General features: G+C 39.0%; 1 protein-coding gene across 11 annotated transcripts in view; it reads right to left on the minus strand.

Moving 5' to 3' along the window:
- Window positions 1-20,563, minus strand: part of epb41a (erythrocyte membrane protein band 4.1a) — a 185,336-nt gene that overhangs the window by 142,377 nt on the left and 22,396 nt on the right. For all 11 annotated transcript variants that reach the window (XM_072915565.1, XM_061982739.2, XM_061982738.2 and 8 more), the window contains exon 2: window positions 240-559. In XM_072915565.1, the coding sequence (XP_072771666.1) occupies window positions 240-551 (312 nt within the window). In that variant the 5' untranslated portion in view covers window positions 552-559. The remainder of the gene's footprint in view (window positions 1-239; window positions 560-20,563) is intronic.

A 20,563-nucleotide genomic window follows, 5' to 3' on the forward strand; every position in this document is an offset into this window, starting at 1 on the left:
TTATATTGCCATTCATTTTTTCCCACATCGTTATCGTTTGACATTTTTGAATGAAAGTTCACAAGTAAACGATACACAAAACGAAGAGGAGCGTCTGGAGTTTTGTTTGTTGTTGCCGCAGCAAGCGGGAGTAAAAGAGAAAGTAGAGGAGCGTCAAGCTAAGGCTTCACACCATAGACAAGTCACCACCTCATCGCAGGGCCAACACAGATTAAACAATATTAAACAAGTGTCCTGACCTGGGCCTCAGCACTGCTAAGTGAGTGCTGGTCGGGGGCCACCTCTCCCTCTATCTTCAACTCAGGCTCTGGGTCAGCAATGGGAGCTTTAGCTTCTTCTTTCTCCTTTTCCCCCTTCTCCCCTCCCTCACTCTCGCATTGCGAACGTCTTTTCAAGAAGGACGAGAAGAGGCGGGAGAGGCCACGGCCAGCAGAGTTGCGGACGCCAGGTCGGAGGTTCTCCTCTTCTGGAGTGGATGGCTTTGCTTCCTGGCCAGCCTCCTCCTGCTGTCTTGGCTTCTGCTGGTGACTCTCTACTTCGTCTGTCGTCATGGTGACCACTGTGAGGAGAAGGTTACAAAAGATAAAATAATGACCCTGGATCATGATTTACCCAGATACACGCTAAATGGTAATATACCAGTGGTTCTCAAACGTTTTTCACCAAGTACCACCTCAGAAAAAACTCGCCTCTCCAAGTACCACCATAATGACCAAGAATAAAATATGCGTAGTAGGCTTGAGTATTCTTTAAAAAAAAGCAGAGTATACTACAGGGTTCGTACACCTTTTCCATGGCCAAATTCAAGGACTTTTTAAGGACTTTCAAGATCAATTTTCCAGTTTTTCCAGTACTCTTCAAAAGGCGAAAACCAGTGTGAATCAATCCATAGCCTTGTTGTTTGAGTTCACCAAATGCTGTCTGTAGGAAATATAGGTAAAATCTGCTAAAACCTAAGCCTAACATTGAAGCAGCAGTTATCATTAACTGAATGGGGCATAGAAAATGAAGCAGTGTTTCTTTAGAATATTCAATGTCATTGGTGTTTGCAAACATTTCTCCATTTGTGTTGTTTTTCAAAGTTCTTGTTCTTTTTCTTACTTACAGCACTCAATGACATTGAACAGCACGAATTGATTCACACCGTATTTGTGCTTGTAAGCTGCATAATATACACGCACCCTCAAAATTTCTATTTCATTCATTAATTAACAAAACTGTTCCACATTAATATAAGGATAATAAACTAAAGGAAAATATTTTGTTTGTTTCACAACACCTCAGTCACCTTTCATTAAGCATATCTAGCCCTATAACTGTGGCTATGATAACAAATTAACAAAAAGATAAAAGTTAACTTGTTTTGCTTTCACTAAGTAAAGTAGACAACGAACATAATAGAGTAAGAAACGCATACAACAATGTTGTGTAAAAACTACAAAATCATTCATATTAACTCAGCTCTAAGTTATGAAAAAGGTTACAAATTATACATTACATGACTTCACAGTACAAAGAAGTCCAATAATGGACTAATAATTTCCATCTAATGTTCATTAAAACGACAACCTCCCGGCATGATGGACGATGCACAACTGTCCTCTTGGGGGCGACACAGAGCCGTATAAACATGACAACAACCTAATGTAAGGGCTCGTGCAAAGCCAACAGATCAATCGTGTAGCTTTAATTTTTAAGGAAACTTATTTTATTTGTTTCCATTTTATAATTTGCCTATTGAGTCAGACTGCCGAGAAATATGATGAACATTTCCAAGCATTTACAAGCACTTCACCCAAAATTCAAGCATTTTTTAAACCTTGAAAACACAACATTAAAATCCAATAATTTTCAAGGTTTGTAAGCACCCGTACAAACCCTGATACTAATATTTTTGGCAACTGTAACATGATGAACATTTACAAGCATTTACAAGCACTTCACCCAAAATTCAAGCATTTTTTAAACCTTGAAAACATCCATCCATCCATCCATTTTCTACCGCTTATTCCCTTCGGGGTCGCGGGGGGCGCTGGAGCCTATCTCAGCTACAATCGGGCGGAAGGCGGGGTACACCCTGGACAAGTCGCCACCTCATCACAGGGCCAACACAGATAGACAGACAACATTCACACTCACACACTAGGGCCAATTTAGTGTTGCCAATCAACCTATCCCCAGGTGCATGTCTTTGGAGGTGGGAGGAAGCCGGAGTACCCGGACGGAACCCACGCAGTCACGGGGAGAACATGCAAACTCCACACTAGGGATGTCCCGATCCGATATTTGGATCGGATCGGCCGCCGATATTTGCCAAAAAATGCGTATCGGCAAGGCATGGGAAAATGCCGATCCAGATCCAGTTTAAAAAAAAAACTCCGGTCCGTGTTTTCCAACGCATTGATTTAAATAATACATTCCACTTTTCTGCTGCTCCCTAATTTCCGTTCTGCATTTTCCAGCACACCTTCAACACATCCACAGGTCTGTGGATTCTCACGCAGTTGCTTTTAGCTGCTGGCATTACACGACAGGCTCTTCTCACTCTTTCCTGTGTCTCCCTCTTACAGACAGCAAGCGCACCTTCTTACACACGTCACATACTGTCACGTCATACGTCACATACTGTCACGTCATACGTCACATACGTATACGTCCTCTCCCAGCAGAGACGTAGCAGCATGGCTAACGTTAGCTGTGATGCTAGCGCAGCCGTGTGACCAACGCTCCCTCTAAGGTGCGCGCCTGTGCAATTGCACACTGCTCAAACGTCCTCTGCGCATAGCAATTATATGCCACGCACAAAATCAAATAAAAAAATAAGCGCATAACAATTTTCGACACACGGACACGACAGATAAAACAGTTTTCGTCATCATTGTTCAAATATTGTAACGTCTGTCGAGACACTTATCTCCATTCGGTGCCACACGCCCACACCATCAAAATGCCGAGGCAAAAATGTCCACATCAACACCGTATGAAAAAATTTGTGATTTTTTTGGTTGTGATTTCCTTCTCTGCATGAAAGTTTAAAAGTAGCATATATTAATGCAGTATGAAGAAGAATGTTTTAATGTAGACATGCAAGCCTTGAGAGAAAATTTTGAAAATCAAGACTACATTTCCTGCAAATGGGTGCATTTCTACCCTATATTTTAACTTTAGATTTATTCTCATATCAAACTCTTTTGGCTGTCTTTTTGACACTTACATCCGGCGCCCCCCCTCCACACCCTGGATTATAAATAATGTAAATAATTCAATGTGATTATCTTGTGTGATGACTGTATTATGATGATAGTATATATCTGATAGTATATATCTGTATCATGAATCAATTTAAGTGGACCCCGACTTAAACAAGTTGAAAAACTTATTCGGGTGTTACCATTTAGTGGTCAATTGTACGGAATATGTACTTCACTGTGCAACCTACTAATAAAAGTCTCAATCAATCAATCAAAACACATAGAATCATCATACTGCTGTGATTATATGCATCAAGTGTTCATTCAAGGCTAAGGCAAAATATCGAGATATATATCGTGTATCGCAATATGGCCTTAAAATATCGCAATATTAAAAAAAGGCCATATCGCCCAGCCCTAGTTTCAATGATGCCATTTCTGTTTGTCATGTATAATTTTGTCTATTTTGTGTTTATCCTTGAATAAACAGGTCAGTTTCTTGTAACCAACCATTGTGTATTATTCAAACTCACCTAATTCAGCTGGCTAGTTGTTATCAAGAGTACTAAAACCCTTTTCAACATGATTCTGACAACTAAGTAGGCTAAATAACTTTAAAACTTTAATACATGCTCGTATAGGCCAGTATCGGTCAGTATCGGTATCGGTCAGTATCGGTATCGGATCGGAAGTGCAAAAACAATATCGGTATCAGATCGGAAGTGCAAAAACCTGGATCGGGACATCCCTACTCCACACAGAAAGATCCCGAGCCCGGGATTGAACCCAGGACTACTCAGGACCTTAGTACTGTGAGGCAGACGCACTAACACAACATTAAAATCCAATAATTTTCAAGGTTTTTAAGCACCCGTACGAACCTTGATACTAATATTTTTGGCAACTGTAACATGATGAACATTTACAAGCATTTACAAGCACTTCACCCAAAACTCAAGCATTTTTTAAACCTTGAAAACACAACATTAAAATCCAATAATTTTCAAGGTTTTTAAGCACCCGTACGAACCCAGATACTAATATTTTTGGCAACTGTAACATTGCACACAGTTTGAATGGTTTGAATAGGTTGAATTCAGTCACGTGACTTTTGAACTGAAGTAAAAGAAGTGGTGGGCCACCAAACCAACATGGTTACTGTGCAGCAAACAGAATGCAAACTATCTAGGCAAAAAGCCTATATCTTACCACAAAAAGCGCATACGAGAAAAATATTAACGGCAATGGAATCTATCACTATACTTAATCAAAAGAAAATATTTGTTGAGTCATTTAAAGACATGTCGAACTATCTTGTGCTCCAGACGGCATTCTACACAGCAAAATAGAAGACAACTTGGAAAAGCATGGAGGTCTGCAATTTCTTTGTGTGTGCCTGGGTCTAGGACGTTGGTATCAAGACCCTGCCGGATAAACCATGCATCATTTTTGCTCGGGTAAGGTTGCATTTCATGATTTAACTTGGCGTCCACAGCCATGTTTGTTGCTTTGTTGGTGTTGAACGTGCCGCTTACAAGTTAAGTTTTTCCCCATCTTTATCAAAATATAACTATGGATCTTAATGTTGTGTATGTGCTGAAAGGTTCATTTATGATTGCTGCATTTGGTAAAAGCTTAACTCTTATAGGTTTTGTTCACATTTGCTCTTTTTTATTCAAACTCACCAAGTTGGTGGTTTACGAAACACTCGTAGCAAAAATGTATTTAACAACGCCGAAACAAGATAAAATACAATTTTAAGGTAATACTTAAATGGGAAATTGTATATCTAACAAAGTATATCAAACAAACTTTTAAAGAAGTGATCACTGCAGACGTGTGCGATTTTTGACTCTGAGAGGTGATCAAGAAGGGCGAGAGAGTGCAAGATTTCAAGAAAGAATACATGCTGCTTTTCTCGTTATGTTCCGTAAAATCTTGCACTCTTGCACAATGAACTCTGAAGAAACGTTTATCCTTTGTTTTGAACGGTTCCAACAGCCTTCAACAGGGGTAGGGAGCCTATGGCTCTAGAGCCAGATGTGGCTCTTTTGATGACTGCATCTGGCTCTCAGATAAATCCGAGCTTAACATTGCTTAATAATTCCGCTGGTAATCACAGTGATAAAAATAACCACGTAACAACCAGACTACAAAGCCATCAGCAAAACCATACAGCACCAGAAGTCGCATTAATGGTAAGAAGTATTTTATTTATTATTGGTTACCTTCAGAATAACTGTTATTAAAAAGAAAAAGTATAAAAAGTATAAGTTTCGGAGTATGAGTTGCTCCGGAGTATAAGTCGCACCGGCCGAAAATGCATAATAAAGAAGGGAAAACACATATATAAGTCGCACTGGAGTATAAGTCGCATTTTTGGGGGAAATTTATTTGATAAAACCCAACACCAAGAATAGGCATTTGAAAGGCAATTTGAAATAAATAAAGAATAGTGAACAACAGGCTGAATAAGTGTACGTTATATGAGGCATAAATAACCAACTGAGAACGTGCCTGGTTGTTAACGTAACATATTATGGTAAGAGTCATTCAAATAACTATAACATATAGAACATGCTGTACGTTTACCAAACAATTTGTCACTCCTAATCGCTAAATCCCATGAAATCTTATACGTCTAGTCTCTTACGTGAATGAGCTAAATAATATTATTTGATATTTTACGCTAATGTGTTAATAATTTCACACATAAGTCGCTCCTGAGTATAAGTCGCACCCCCGGCCAAACTATGAAAAAAACTGCGACTTATAGTCCTAAAAATACGGTACTCTAAAAATGTTGGTCTTACTTAAAAATGCACGCATTTAGTTGTATTCAGTGTTAAAGAATGTTATATACAACAATGCAAGCATAGGGCATTTTTCTTTGAGAAAGGCAAAATTCTGTCCAGAACGCTTTGACAACAGACGCTTGTTGACCCACCACTTCGATGTACCACAGTTTGACAATCACTGGTATATACTATCCTTTAAGTGTCCCACCTTACGGATTTTTGGAGATACTGAAAAAGCCATCTTTTGACCAATTTTTTGCTTTATATTGCGAGCAAAAATTTGAGTTATGAACCAACTTCAGATGCCGCCCCACTGCTAGTTCACATAGCGATTGCCATTCATTCTCCCCCTTGACATCAGTCTGTCACTGCAGGCCTTCATCCAAGATGATCACTCTGGTTGGAGCGACTCTTAAATGTGGGCGTTACCAGTCAAATCTGGGCATCGACATAAGCACTTTTCGCTCTTACAAGCCTCTGAGACTGCAATAAGTCCAAATGTGCAGTAAGGTGAAACATAATATTGCACTTGAAATTTGAATGCAGTGTAAACCACATGTTTTCAAATGGTAAAATACACTTCCAATAAGCTATCAAAATAGTTTTGATCGCTAAATGCACATCGTTGTCTCATGAGTGTGACCACAGCGGAAGGGGACCACAGGTATTTTGGCTGTTTGGACATTGTGGTACTAACGGACGTTTAATCCATGCAACATCTGGACCATGACTGCTAAATGTGCCTTCAACTTGAAGAATTCCCTTTTTGTTTGTGCAATGCATTTCGAACAGTCCTGCTTCAGAAACCTGCACCAGTATGAACATTTATTTTCCAATGAACTACCTTTAATGGTGGGCTCGGTGAGTACTATTTATGGCAATGGAGGAGACAATGAAACCTCAAGTAATAACAGTAGATTAGAAATGTGTGAATGATGTTAGCAATGTTAGCTTGCGTTGTTGTGTAGCTAGCTTAGCCTTCTACTGTAAAAAAAATATCATCAACGTCCTCCGGCAAAAAAAAGCAATTTTCCTAAAAAAAATACTTTATTTAGATCAGTGTCTACTGTGTTTAGCAATGGAGCAATAGATGATTAAGTTCTATAATCCTTTATTACTGTTGCGATATAGCTCGTAGCTTAGTTTAAAGCCTTGAGCCTCCATTGTTTACAACTTGAAGCAGCCGTGCAGCGAAGTTATCTACATGATATAAAATAGTAAAAGCTTTTATTGTCAACATACACATGTATGCACCCAGGGTTTAGCATTAGAAAGTTACAAACTTGGTAGAAGTTTAGCCTTAGCCAGCCTATATTTCCAACCTGTACATCAACCGGATTTGCTTCTCTCTCCCGTCCGCCAGCATCGCCGGCTTCCTTATTGCCAACAACAAAACACGGTAAGCCGGTAATCATCGGTAATGTTGTGTTGTGACGAAAGTCACTCAAAACAGATGGCTGGTGATGGTCATCGGTGTCCAAAGTGTACAATAAAAGCAAGAAAGCTAAAACAACTATAAAACATTTCTGCCGGGCGGAATGGTGAATCTGCAGTGTGGAGGAAAGGGCAATTGCGATACCACACTGCTTGCAGGCTGCAAGTATCCAGGTTTAGTTTTTTGTGATCGACCATGAAAGGCATTAATAGGCAACGACGATCACGTCCTTTTTTCATAATCATCGGCCGATACTGACCGGTGGCCGATCAATCGGCACATCCCTAATATTTGCTTCTATAATATCATCAATCAATCAATCAATCAAAGTTTATTTATATAGCCCTTAATCACAAGTGTCTCAAAGGGCTGCACAAGCCACAACGACATCCTCGGCTCAGATCCCACATCAGGGCAAGAACAAACTCAACCCAGTGGTATACAATGAGAAACCTTGGAGGGGACCGCAGATGTGGGGACTAGGTGTGGTGATATTACCTTATGCATTTGACCCATCCCCTTGTTCCACCCCCTGGATAGGTGTGGGGAGCAGTGAGCAGCAGCGGTGGCCGCGCTCGGCAATCATTTTGGTGATTTAACCCCCAATTCCAACCCTTGATGCTGAGTGCCAATCAGGAAGGTAATGGGTCCCAATTTTATAGTCTTTTGTATGACTCAGCCGGGGTTTGAACTCACGACCTACTAATCTCAGGGTGGACAATCTAAAGACAATCTATACAATTTGTTCACCAATGAACCACCATTAGATGTTATGTAGACAACATGGAAGTGTTTTAAATGTAGAAAAATGATGTTGACGGTCATGATATGACCCTTAATAGTTTTAAATAATCCTTTGGCTTTACAATATACAGTAGCAGTTAAGGAGTTTTTAAAAATCCTGTTGTAAATGGTTGTACTTTCAACTGTGGTTGTAAATATTATGTGGAATATCATTTGGGATAGCTGAATATATTCCCCTACTTTGTAATATTTGCATATAAGGTAGGAAATTAATCACAATAGCTGTAGTTTCATTCCCTTGTTTATCAATTTACACAAGTCAAAATAACATTCGCTTTCAATTGATCATCCAAACCTGTATTTACGTATAAATTTATATTGCTTCACTGTCCTTTAAAATGTCATGTGAGGCCATTTCTTCCTTGATTGTTCTAAACAGAAAATCAGAGAAAACATACACACAAGATCAGTGATTTAAACACATTTAAAAGTGAACATGTTCCAATGTAATACAAAATGTACACTGTCTACTAGGGATGTCCGATAATGGCTTTTTGCCGATATCCGATATTCCGATATTGTCCAACTCTTTAATTACCGATACCGATATCAACCGATATATACAGTCGTGGAATTTACACATTATTATGCCTAATTTGGACAACCAGGTATGGTGAAGATAAGGTACTTTAAAAACAAATTAATAAAATAAAATAAGATAAATAAATTAAAAACATTTTCTTGAATAAAAAAGAAAGTAAAACAATATAAAAAAACAGTTACATTGAAACTAGTAATTAATGAAAATTAGTAAAATTAACTGTTAAAGGTTAGTACTATTAGTGGACCAGCAGCACGCACAATCATGTGTGCTTTACTGCTTACGGACTGTATCCCTTGCAGACTGTTTTGATATATATTGACATATAATGTAGGAACCAGAATATTAATACAGAAAGAAACAACCCTTTTGTGTGAATGAGTGTGAATGAGTGTAAATGGGGGAGGAAGGTTTTTTGGGTTGGTGCACTAATTGTAAGTGTATCTTGTGTTTTTTATGTTGATTTAATTATAAAAAAAAAAAAACGATACCGATAATTTCCGATATTACATTTTAACACATTTATCGGTCAATAATATCGGCAGGCCGATATTATCGGACATCTCTACTGTCTACTAGTGTTGTCCCGGTACCAACATTATTTTTATACTTTTCTGTATTTTTCTAAATAAAGGGGAACCACAAAAAATTGCATGTTTGTCCTTAAATACAATAGGGAACATACAAGACAACTTGTCTTTTATTAGTAAGTAAGCAAACAAAGGCTCCTAATTTAGCTACTGGCGTATGCAGTCCTATTATTTTGTCAAAATTAGGACAAATGGTAGAAAATGAATTATTAATCTACTTGTTCATTTATTGTTAATATATGCATCCTTTCTCTCTTAATATGTTCTATCTACACTTCTGTTAAAATGTATTAATCACTTATTCTTCTGTTAGTTAGTTTTGGATGATACTACGAATTTGGGTATTAACCCGATACCAAGTAGTTACAGGATCATACATTGGTCATATTGAATGTCCAGGGACATAATTCCTGAATATATAAACATAATATAAATTTTAAAAAAACGAAAGGAGATGTGATGCCAAAAAATATTGACGTAATCATAGTAGCATCAACTAGATACGCTACTGTACTTGGTATCATTACAGTGAATGTCAGGTGTAGATCCACCAATGGCGTTTGTTTACATTTTGACGCCGGTGAGCTAGGGTGTGTAGTGAAACATGTGGGGTGGCAGACTGGTACTTTTTTAGAGGCTGTATAGTACCGAAAATGATTCGTTAGTATCGCGGTACTATACTAATAACGGTATACCGTACAATCCTAGTGTCTACAAACAAAGAACAACTTATACCGGTCCATTCATGCATGCCATTTCTAATGTACAGTATAAATAGTTCACAAACAATCAAATATTCCAGTTACACATTCATAAGACATTTATGACATGGGTCAACCTATTTAGGACTAAAAATAGAAAGAAAAAGATGTAAGAATTTACTTACAAACGCTGAAAAAAGCTCAGTGCATGAAGCTGTCTGCACAGCCAGGATATGAGGCTCTTTCTTGGGGGAACAAAGAGAAGTCTTGTATTTTAACACACATTTAGCATACTCATGTCCTGCCAAGCTTAACTTGTCTGGTGTTAGATGTTTAAATACAAAAATACAGCTATAATTACCTTTTAAAAGTTGCTCTTTTCTCTCCTTGTAGCACCGCCATGTAATATAAAGCCTTATTTCAGAGTTTCACCAGATATAAGGGCTGTATCCAGACAAACATGGATACTTTGAAAATCAATTTTTGTACAACTTACAGTATACATCTTCCTCAATGTATGGCTAGGTTAACACAAAGACAACCTATAACTCCAACGTGATTTAGACCCTCTCGGTTCTGCTTGTCTTCTAATAAATACTTGTAGGCTTAAGTCTAAGTAAAACTGTAAACTTGGTATAAGCCCCGCCAAATGAAGGGAAAACATCAAATCAAACATTGAAAACATGTGTAAGCCACAAAAACAATAACTGCGTTAAAAAAAATTGGCATTGAAAATCATTACAGAATAATTGATTTTTTCAATGTTAGTATTTATTATTTTAATTCAACTTGTTTCAATGCCAAAAGTTGTTTTAGTGCCAATACAACTTTTTCTACAATGCAAATATATATTTTTTCAATATCAAAACTTACTGGCAGTGTCGCAACGTTCCTAAATGTTGCCCTCAATAAAGAGGAAAATATGTTACCTCCAGCAACTAAATTGGTGACGGCGGTAGGGCTGGCCGGTATACCGATATTACGAGTTGTACCGGTATATTTTAGAAAGAGGTAGGCCTGTGAAATCATTCCTCTTCTGTCAAACGGTGGAGCAAAGAGTTCAGAGCAAAGATGGTAAGCAGAGTCGAAGCCCATCACTAATATGTATATCAGGGGTGTCAAACTCAAATACAGAGTGGGCCAAAATTTAAAACTGAACAAAGCCACGGGCCAAGGTGGAACAAATTAACCTTTTAATAGGAACCCAAACAAGTTTTGCATTGAATATTGAACAAGCAAGGCTTATATAACTTTATAGTGACATGCAAAATTCAGTTTCAAATAATAATAATAATAATTAAAAAATATCAATGGCATATCAAATAAAATTTAAATAAACATTTAATGCCTCTTTTCTATTTGCAGCCTTCTGAGGTAAATAGCAAAATAAACTTTTTCCGCAGGCTAATAATATATTTGAAAATAAAACAACAATAATGAATGAATCAAACATTCAAGCCTTGAAGTAGCAAGAGAAAGTGCATGAATAAAACGTTAATTATTGCTCAGTTTGCTGCACTGATTTGCTTTAACACTTAATATGGAACAAGCAACGCTTATATAACTTAATAGTGCAAAATCAACTTTCAAAAAACAAACGAAAAAACATCAATGGTATATTAAATACAATTTAAATAAAAAAATGGAATGCCAATTTCTATTTGCAGCCTTCTGAGGTAAATATCAACATTAACTTGGTGGGCGGGGGCGGGGTTTGGTGGTAGCGGGGGTGTACATTGTAGCGTCCCGGAAGAGTTAGTGCTGCAAGGGGTTCTGGGTATTTGTTCTGTTGTGTTTATGTTGTGTTACGGTGCGGATGTTCTCCCGAAATGTGTTTGTCATTCTTGTTTGGCGTGGGTTCACAGTGTGGCGCATATTTGTAACAGTGTTTAAGTTGTTTATACGGCCAGCCTCAGTGTGACCTGTATGTCTGTTGATCAAGTATGCCTTGCATTCACTTGTGTGTGTGTGTGTGTGTACAGCCGCGTATATCTTGTGACTGGGCCGGCACGCTGTTTGTATGGAGGAAAAGCGGACGTGACGACAGGTTGTAGAGGACGTTGAAGGCAGTGCCTTTAAGGCACGCCCCCAATAATGTTGTCCGGGTCGAAATCGGGAGAATGGTTGCCCCGGGAGATTTTCGGGAGGGACACTAAAATTTGTGAGTCTCCCGGGGAAATCGGTAGGGCTGGCAAGTATGAGTATTAGCGGTGAATGCGGTGCTAATGTTAATTTGATATTGCCTCAAGGGCCAAATTAAATTACACGGCAGGCCAAATTTGGCCCGCGGGCCAGAGTTTGACACCCATGATGTATATGATGAGAACATGGGAGGATTGTATCATTCCAACATGCTGGTACACCTGTACCCCAGCCAAGCCAAGGAGATGAAGTGTGTGTGTATATACCCCAGTTCTGATACATCCTTGACCTGAGCATGATATTATATTATATTCCTGGCTGGTCTACAAGAGGGACAGTGGCCTACTGAAGAAGAAACCAGTGTCTCGCCCGGCTGTCTCCCACAGTTTGAACCAAGTCAACAAGCCTACATCCAAATTTGGCCCACCATCATTGACCTGTTCACCACCACTGAGGAAAGGCTACACACCCAGACCCTCAAGAACCAAAACCACACCCAGATATGTGTAATGCAATTTGAAGGTATACACCATACTAATACTTGTAAGAGACAGGCTAACCAATTAGACCTCAAAGGAACAAAACATTATTGTCCATTATGGACTCGGCCAGGAATATCACTTATGTCCTGAAGGAAATTAACTACACAATTTTTGAGACTTTTACTAAAACCTATACACATCTTAGGATGAGCTACACTATATTGCCAAAAGTATTTGGCCACCTATCCAAATGATCAGAATCAGGTGTCCTAATCACTTGGCCCGGCCACGGGTGTATACAATCAAGCACTTAGGCACAAAGACTGTTTCTACAAACATGTGTGAAAGAATGGGCCGCTCTCAGGAGCTCTCAGGCCTGCACAGAGTCCTGACCTGAACCCGATAGAACACCTTTGGGATGAATTAGAACGGAGACTGAGAGCCAGGCCTTCTCGACCAACATCAGTGTGTGACCTCACCAATGCGCTTTTGGAAGAATGGTGGAAAATTCCAATAAACACACTTCGCAACCTTGTGGACAGCCTTCCCAGAAGAGTTGAAGCTCACAATACGAAGGTCCTGAGTTCAATCCTGGGCTCGGGATCTTTCTGTGTGGAGTTTGCATGTTCTCACATGGCTGCAGGGGTTCCCTCCGGGTACTCCGGCTTCCTCCCACCTCCAAAAACATGCACCTGGGGATAGGTTGATTGGCAACACTAAATTGACCCTAGTGTGTGAATGTGAGTGTGAATGTTGTCTGTCTATCTGTGTTGGCCCTGTGATGAGGTGGCGACTTGTTCAGGGTGTACGCCGCCTTCCGCCCGAATGAAGCTGAGATAGGCTCCAACACCTCCCCGCGACCCCGAAAGGGACAAGCGGTAGAAAATGGATGGATGGATGGATGGATGTTAAATTTTGTGGTAATAAAAATACGGGACAAAGTGCGTCCCTTTACTGCTGAAAACAGAACGCGTAATTTTGTTTCTAAATGCGAGACAATTTCAAGGGACGGTTGGCAACCCTAGCAGCGGGTGTGGAGTCTCCACTCTCTCCCTCACTATTTGCCATTCTATTAACCTCTAGTAGTCCACAAAGTTGAGAAATGTTACATGTGAAATGAATGCATCATCTCTCGTTGAAGTTTGTAGTCCTATCAGAGTGACAAAGTGGTACAATTACAGAACAAAGATAACAACAATGGCATTACTCGTATGTTTTTTTCTTTCAAATGATGATAAACACTTTCAACTTAAAGTAATTTGCTACTGATACAACAGACACAATTCCGCTGCCAATCTGTAAGGTTGCAGAAACTGCTAGTTGCCTGCAGTGCTTAGTGCGTGCTGCTCCATTGACACAAATGCTGACAGGGCATAAATGAGTGTGTTCTCCAAAGCAGCACCAGGTATATGCAGGGGGAGGGCAACAAAACCCTGTTTTTCATAAAAAACAAACCGTGTATGTTCTTATGGCTGACTGTTCAATCGGGATGTGCTGGAACTCTGCAGCATGAGATTGCTGATGCTGAGTGTCTGCTTTTTTAGTTCAGGGTTGCAGTGCAGATTTGTCAGTGGAAGCTCCATAACCATTTGTTTTTCTTGTATTGAAAACACTACAAGATTACTGTAATATGAACAAAAGAAAATCAATCTTTGCATAGACTTTTTCTTTTAGATGTTTCTGGGCCTGATAATGTGAACTTACAGAACATGAACAACGCATGTATTAGCTGAAAAAACATGGTTGCTTGCTTATGCGGACTGGACACTGGCCGAGAGTTGGCGGGCGGCCGAGAGTGGAGTCGGCTCTCTTGGTTGCTTTGTTGGGTCTGCTCCTGTCTCTGGTCATGCTCCTTCCACCCCAGAAGACGATGGCCTGGAACACCGCAGAGGCCACCACAGTGTATATGTTTTTTTGTTTTTTTTGTTGTTTTACTTTTTGGCTGATTTTTTTAGTCTGCTAACATATCCAGTAACATATAGTGTTACTTCCCATTCTATTATTTTCTCAAAATTATTAAGGACAAGTGGTAGAACAATTATTTATTAATGTACTTGTTCATTTACTGTTAATATCTGCTTACTTTCTCTTTTAACATGTTCTATCCAAACCAAAAATGATTCCCGGGCGCGGCACCGCTGCTGCCCACTGCTCCCCTCACCACCCAGGGGGTGATCAAGGGGATGGGTCAAATGCAGAGGACAAATTTCACCACACCTAGTGTGTGTGTGACAATCATTGGTACTTTAACTTAACTTTAACTTCTGTTCAAATGTAATAATCACTTATTCTTCTGTTGTTTGGATACTTTACATTAGTTTTGGATGATACCACAAATTTGGGCATCAATCCGATACCAAGTCGTTACAGGATCATGCATTGGTCATATTCAAAGTCCTCATGTGTCCAGGGACATATTTCCTGAGTTTATAAACATAATATACATTTTTTTTTTACAAAGAAAGAAGATGTTGTGATGTATGTGTATAGCCATCATGTCTCATGTATTCATGAAATGCCTTATAAAGATGTAGCAAAGAGATTTTCTCAAACCAGACAAAACATTTAACTATCGAAATAAACTATAGATGTACATTTTGGAATGGCTTGTATTGATATAGTGAATATTTTCTCAAGGGCAAGAAAAAATTCAACCCAATGGGAACATCGTGAAACCCTGGAAACTACCGCATATGGTCATCATCTTGTGTGTCGACAAGTCAGCAGCGCAGAGAACAATGAACTATTGACGATGTGGTACAGTCATGAATAAGAGGTGTGCTTTTCAGTTTATAGCATCTAATAGATAGAAACTTTTGCTAAGTGTTCTTGCATTTTCACAGAATTGTATGTAGGAAATGCCTTCCAAGACATCTTAAAATAGCAAAATGATGATGCCTGCAAAAAGCCCCTGTCGGAGGCAGATATTTACATATGTCCATATTTAAGTGTTACTTCTTTACTTTCATAGTCATATTACAAGACACCTAGTGTTCTTCCTGTTGTTCTCTTTTGGTTGTCTGCAAGTACTGTATGTGTCAACCTTGATTTTGTGGTATGCAGGGAGTAGACATAACTCCTTTCTCTTATCTGTTCCTGTGCCCAGCTGAGGAGGAATGGGTATGTGTTCGGGCTGGAGGAAGAGACAAGGAGGGTGGGAGCGAGAGACACTTGATAGATGAGAAGGTTTCCGTATTTTAGGTTAGACCATTTTAGCTGCGTGAGTGAACGCTTCTGTACTGGATTGGTCTCAAGTTTATTTTCAAAGCTTTGAAAATAAATCACAAAATACCCATTCTGTCTGGTGGTCAAATTGAACTCAGCTTATGTCTCATCAAAAGAACTTGGGAGTGACCAGCAACTTAAATTCCCTGGGAGGAACATCTGGTCCGAACGCAACACCCCCCTTCAACCCCAGCTGATATTGTTCAAATCCTCTACTTTTGTATTACCTCACTGGGATCCCTGGGAGACAGTTTGCCAAATATGCACGAGAATAGTGCCAACAAAAAAATCAAACACGACAAACTTGCATTCCCACTTGAGACACAGCCACATGACTCAGTATTTTCAACTGGTAAAAGACGTGCACAAGAAGATGCCGAGCCTTTGTCCCAACAGTCCACACCTTCCTGAGACGTTTGGTAAACAAGGTCAGTGCAAACGAAACAGCGCAAAATGGTGTGTGCTCACATAAAGTGTGGTTCACTGCATAACCAAAGACGCGATGCCCGTTAATACTGTTGAAAACTTGCTCGTAACCTGCCAGACTAAAGTTTGTTTGCATATGACCTGTTAATACATCTGCTTATAGTGTAGTGTCTCTTGTTACCTTCACTTTTGTTTACAAAGGTCCTACCTACTATCACCTCAAAATGTAACAAGACTTAGAGGGCTCATGTCAGCTCAAGACTTAGAAAAACTTGTACATGCCTTTTATTACCAGTAGGCTAGACTATTGTAATGGTCTCCTTGAAGGTCTTCCCAAAAAAAACTGTCAGGCAGCTACAGCTTGTTCAGAACGCTGCTGATAGAGTTCTAACAAAGACCAAAAAATGTGAGCACATTACACCAATTCTTAAATCCTTACATTGGCTCCCTGTACATCAGATAATTGATTTCAAAATCCTCCTGCTCACATATAAATCACTACATGGTCTAGGGCCAAAGTATATCACTGATATGCTCCCACTATATCAGCCCTCTAGATCACTAAGATCTTTTGAGACCAATCTGTTAGCGGTTCCCAGAGTAAACTCAAATCAAGGGAGAGCATCATTCAGTCACTATGCAACAAATAGCTGGAATAAACTTCCTGAAGATATCAGGCTTTCCCCAACTCTAACTTTTAAAACTAGACTGAAAACTTTTATGTTCACCTTAGCTTTCAGCTAAATCTTTTAATCTTTTAACTTTTAACGTTCGCACTGTTTTTATTTTTATTGTCTGCATTTTAATTTTGCTTTTATTTTCTGTCATTTCACTGTGTTGTCTGTGAAGCACTTTGAGTCTGCTTGTGTATGAAAAGTGCTATACAAATAAAGTTGCCTTGCCTTGCCTACCTTGTCGGGACACCCTGAGGGGTTACAGTGAGACGTCAGGCATGTCGAGCAGCAGAGAATATTTTCTGTATTTGTGCCTACACTCTAGTACTGGTGTTAGAAGAATACACAAGCATGCAGTGGGACCAAATAAACCACTGATGTAATGATAATACATAAACATACTGCAAGTATACCCTTTCAAATGTGTATTTCTCATATTTTAACATTGTAATTGGAATGCCCATCCATCCATCCATTGTCCCTCTCGGGGTCACGGGGGTGGCTGGAGCCTATTCCAGCTGCATTCGGGCGAAAGGCGTGGTGCACCCTGGACAAGTCGCCACCTCATCGCAAGGCCAACACAGATAGACAGACAACATTCACACTCACATTCACACACTAGGGCCAATTTAGTGTTGCCAATCAACCTATCCCCAGGTGCATGTCTCCGAGGGAACCCACGCAGTCACGGAAAGAATATCCAAGTTAAATATAATAAACTAATTATACAAATTAAATATACTCTGTCTGTTAGCAAATTTTTGCACTCAAATCGCAACCAAAAGCTATAAAATAGGTTTTGTTTAAGTTAAGGACTGGTGTTGGAGGACCCTCCAATATACCGTATTTTTCGGAGTATAAGTCGCACCGGAGTATAAGTCGCACCTGCCGAAAATGCATAATAAAGAAGGAAAAAAACATATATAAGTTGCACTGGAGCCCGGCCAAACTATGAAAAAAAACTGCGACTTATAGTCCGAAAAATACGGTACACAACCAAAACAATAAATAAAATGGTTAAATAAAGTTATTGTGACCAGACTGATCACGGCTACCATTATTACTGCAGTATTGTCGAATGTAGGGCTGCAACTAACAACTAATTTGATAATCGATTAATCTGTCAATTATTACTTCGATTAATCGATTAATAATCGGATAAAAGAGACAAACTACATTTCTATCCTTTCCAATATTTTATTGAAAAAAAAACAGCATACTGGCACCATACTTATTTTGATTATTGTTTGTCAGCTGTTTGTAAATGTTGCAGTTTATAAATAAAGGTTTAAAAAAAAAAAAAGGAGCCTCTGCGCATGCGCATGGCATAGATCCAACGAATCGATGACTAAATTAATCGCCAACTATTTTTTATAATCGATTTTAATCGATTAGTTGTTGCAGCTCGAGTTGAATGTGCTCAAAAAGTACTTTTACACACACTAAAATCTTTTGAACAATTTGTACTTTTTTTTAATAACTAAATTAAATAGCCACACAATATACTTTTTTGGCAGAGGAAACATTAAGTATTGTTCTGGCTTCATAAGAGTAATATTATTTTTTATTTGTGTGTTTAAATATGTTTATCTACTTCTATTTTAATTTGTAAATGTCTTAGAACGTTTGTTTCCCTTCTGGTTTATGCTATGTTGCGCGAGTGAAATGCTTGCACTTTACAGGCCTGCATATTACATTTATGGAACTGAACGCTACATCAGTGCACAATAACTAAACAAAAGCAAAAACTACCATTGGCTCCCATTTAAATCATTTGGGTTTTGCCCTCAAAGCTGTCTTGTATCCAGAGACGTACTTATTGAGTTTGTACACAATACCAAAAAGGTATTGTGTAAAAAAATATGTTGTAATAATAAAAACAAGAACAACAAAAATAAAGGGTCGCAAATCCTTTGACAGCTTCTCTTCTCTTCTCTCGCCCCCCACATGCACATACAAGCCACATCACCGTCAGAGCAAGCTGCATCACCAATAGGTGGACCGCTCTCATCTGCACTCCACTGGAGTAGTCGTGCGCTTATTTTACTCATTAAATGAATCATCGAAGCAACAAAATACAAATCAATGCTTATTTTTAAACTGAGTTAATTGATTGACTCGATGACTCACTGCAACCTGAATTGGGACACAGCTGTGGTAAAGATCGACTGTGCTCGGCAACTCATCAGCCGATCACCGATCAGTTAAAAAAGGCAAATATCTCCAATTCAAATGCATTGTTGAGATACAGTATATCAAAATGTCAGCTTGTGAAAGCTGTCTAGTGATAGTCAGCACAGCTAAGGAGCACACTCCTCAAACTTAGCAAACGATGATGGCAATACTTAATGCTAATTTTGGTATTACTGTATGCATCTTTTAACAGCACGTGTGGACGGCCACTCTCTTTTATTAGACTTGATCTTCATTAGCCGAACTGCTTTGCGTTTTATTTTGATGTCACATATGAATGTACATAACTTAAAAAAGAAATAGATAATTTAAAAAAATACCTCCCTCTATCAAAATGTACAAATAGAGATAAAGGCATCATGAAATGATAAAAAGCTGACAAGTGTATATTAATAATGAATAAAAAAAACAGTTGTGTATTAGGGTTGCACATCTCTCTCTGATAAACGATTCGATATGCATCTAGATACAGAGGTTACGATTCGATTCAAAAACGATATCCTTTTATTACAGACCGATTCGATTGGATTCGATTCCGAACGATACGATTCGATTTGACGGTTAATATTCAAGACTCCAAATCCCCAAGCATTATGGCTTTATGGCACTGGCAAAAAAAAAACAGAACAACAAAATCACATGTCAATGTATTTATTTATAGACATGGACCAAAAAAAGTCTGGCTGAATTGTAGGATGGGAACTCCAGAGGTAAAAGTAGCACAGAATAGTAACAACAAAGTGCAATATTTCAGCCTGAGCATAGTTTCGAACACTAGAGGTAGGTAACAAAGATTCAATATTTCAACCTGCTGCCAGTGTACGTCAACGATGCTCGACACAATTTACAAATAGCATGGCTTCTGTCGAGCTTCCCTTCCTTCTTATAAAACCCAAAAACTTTCCACACTTTGGATTTCTGTCTCCCCGATGCGTTGAAAATCTTTCTCGGTCCATTATCACCTTCGGTCAGACTGACGCTTTCGTTCTCCTCCTTCATTTTCCGTGTTGTCCCTTGTTTATCACTCGTGCTAATACTAGCTAGGCGGCTACCGCGTTTGGCGAGTAGCTTCAGCTCTCGCGTTGTTTTAGAGACGCTGGCGCATATTGTAATCTAGCCAACCCATGCAAAGTCTCGCGATAACCGATCCATGACTCTATAACCGATTCAGCTAGGAATTCATGAATTATTCGCATTGATTGAGGAGTCTGCTACCGATGCAGCCTAATCGCTCACTTGTTGAATCGAATACTCGGTCGCATCGGTTTATCGTTCACAATCCTATTGTGTATATATATATACAATATACAATATTGTTTGCCTTGGTGCCTTTCTAATTTGCCTTGGTGGCCTAAAATATG

The sequence above is a fragment of the Nerophis lumbriciformis genome, linkage group LG21 (assembly GCF_033978685.3).
Source record: "Nerophis lumbriciformis linkage group LG21, RoL_Nlum_v2.1, whole genome shotgun sequence".
Lineage (NCBI taxonomy): Eukaryota > Metazoa > Chordata > Actinopteri > Syngnathiformes > Syngnathidae > Nerophis > Nerophis lumbriciformis.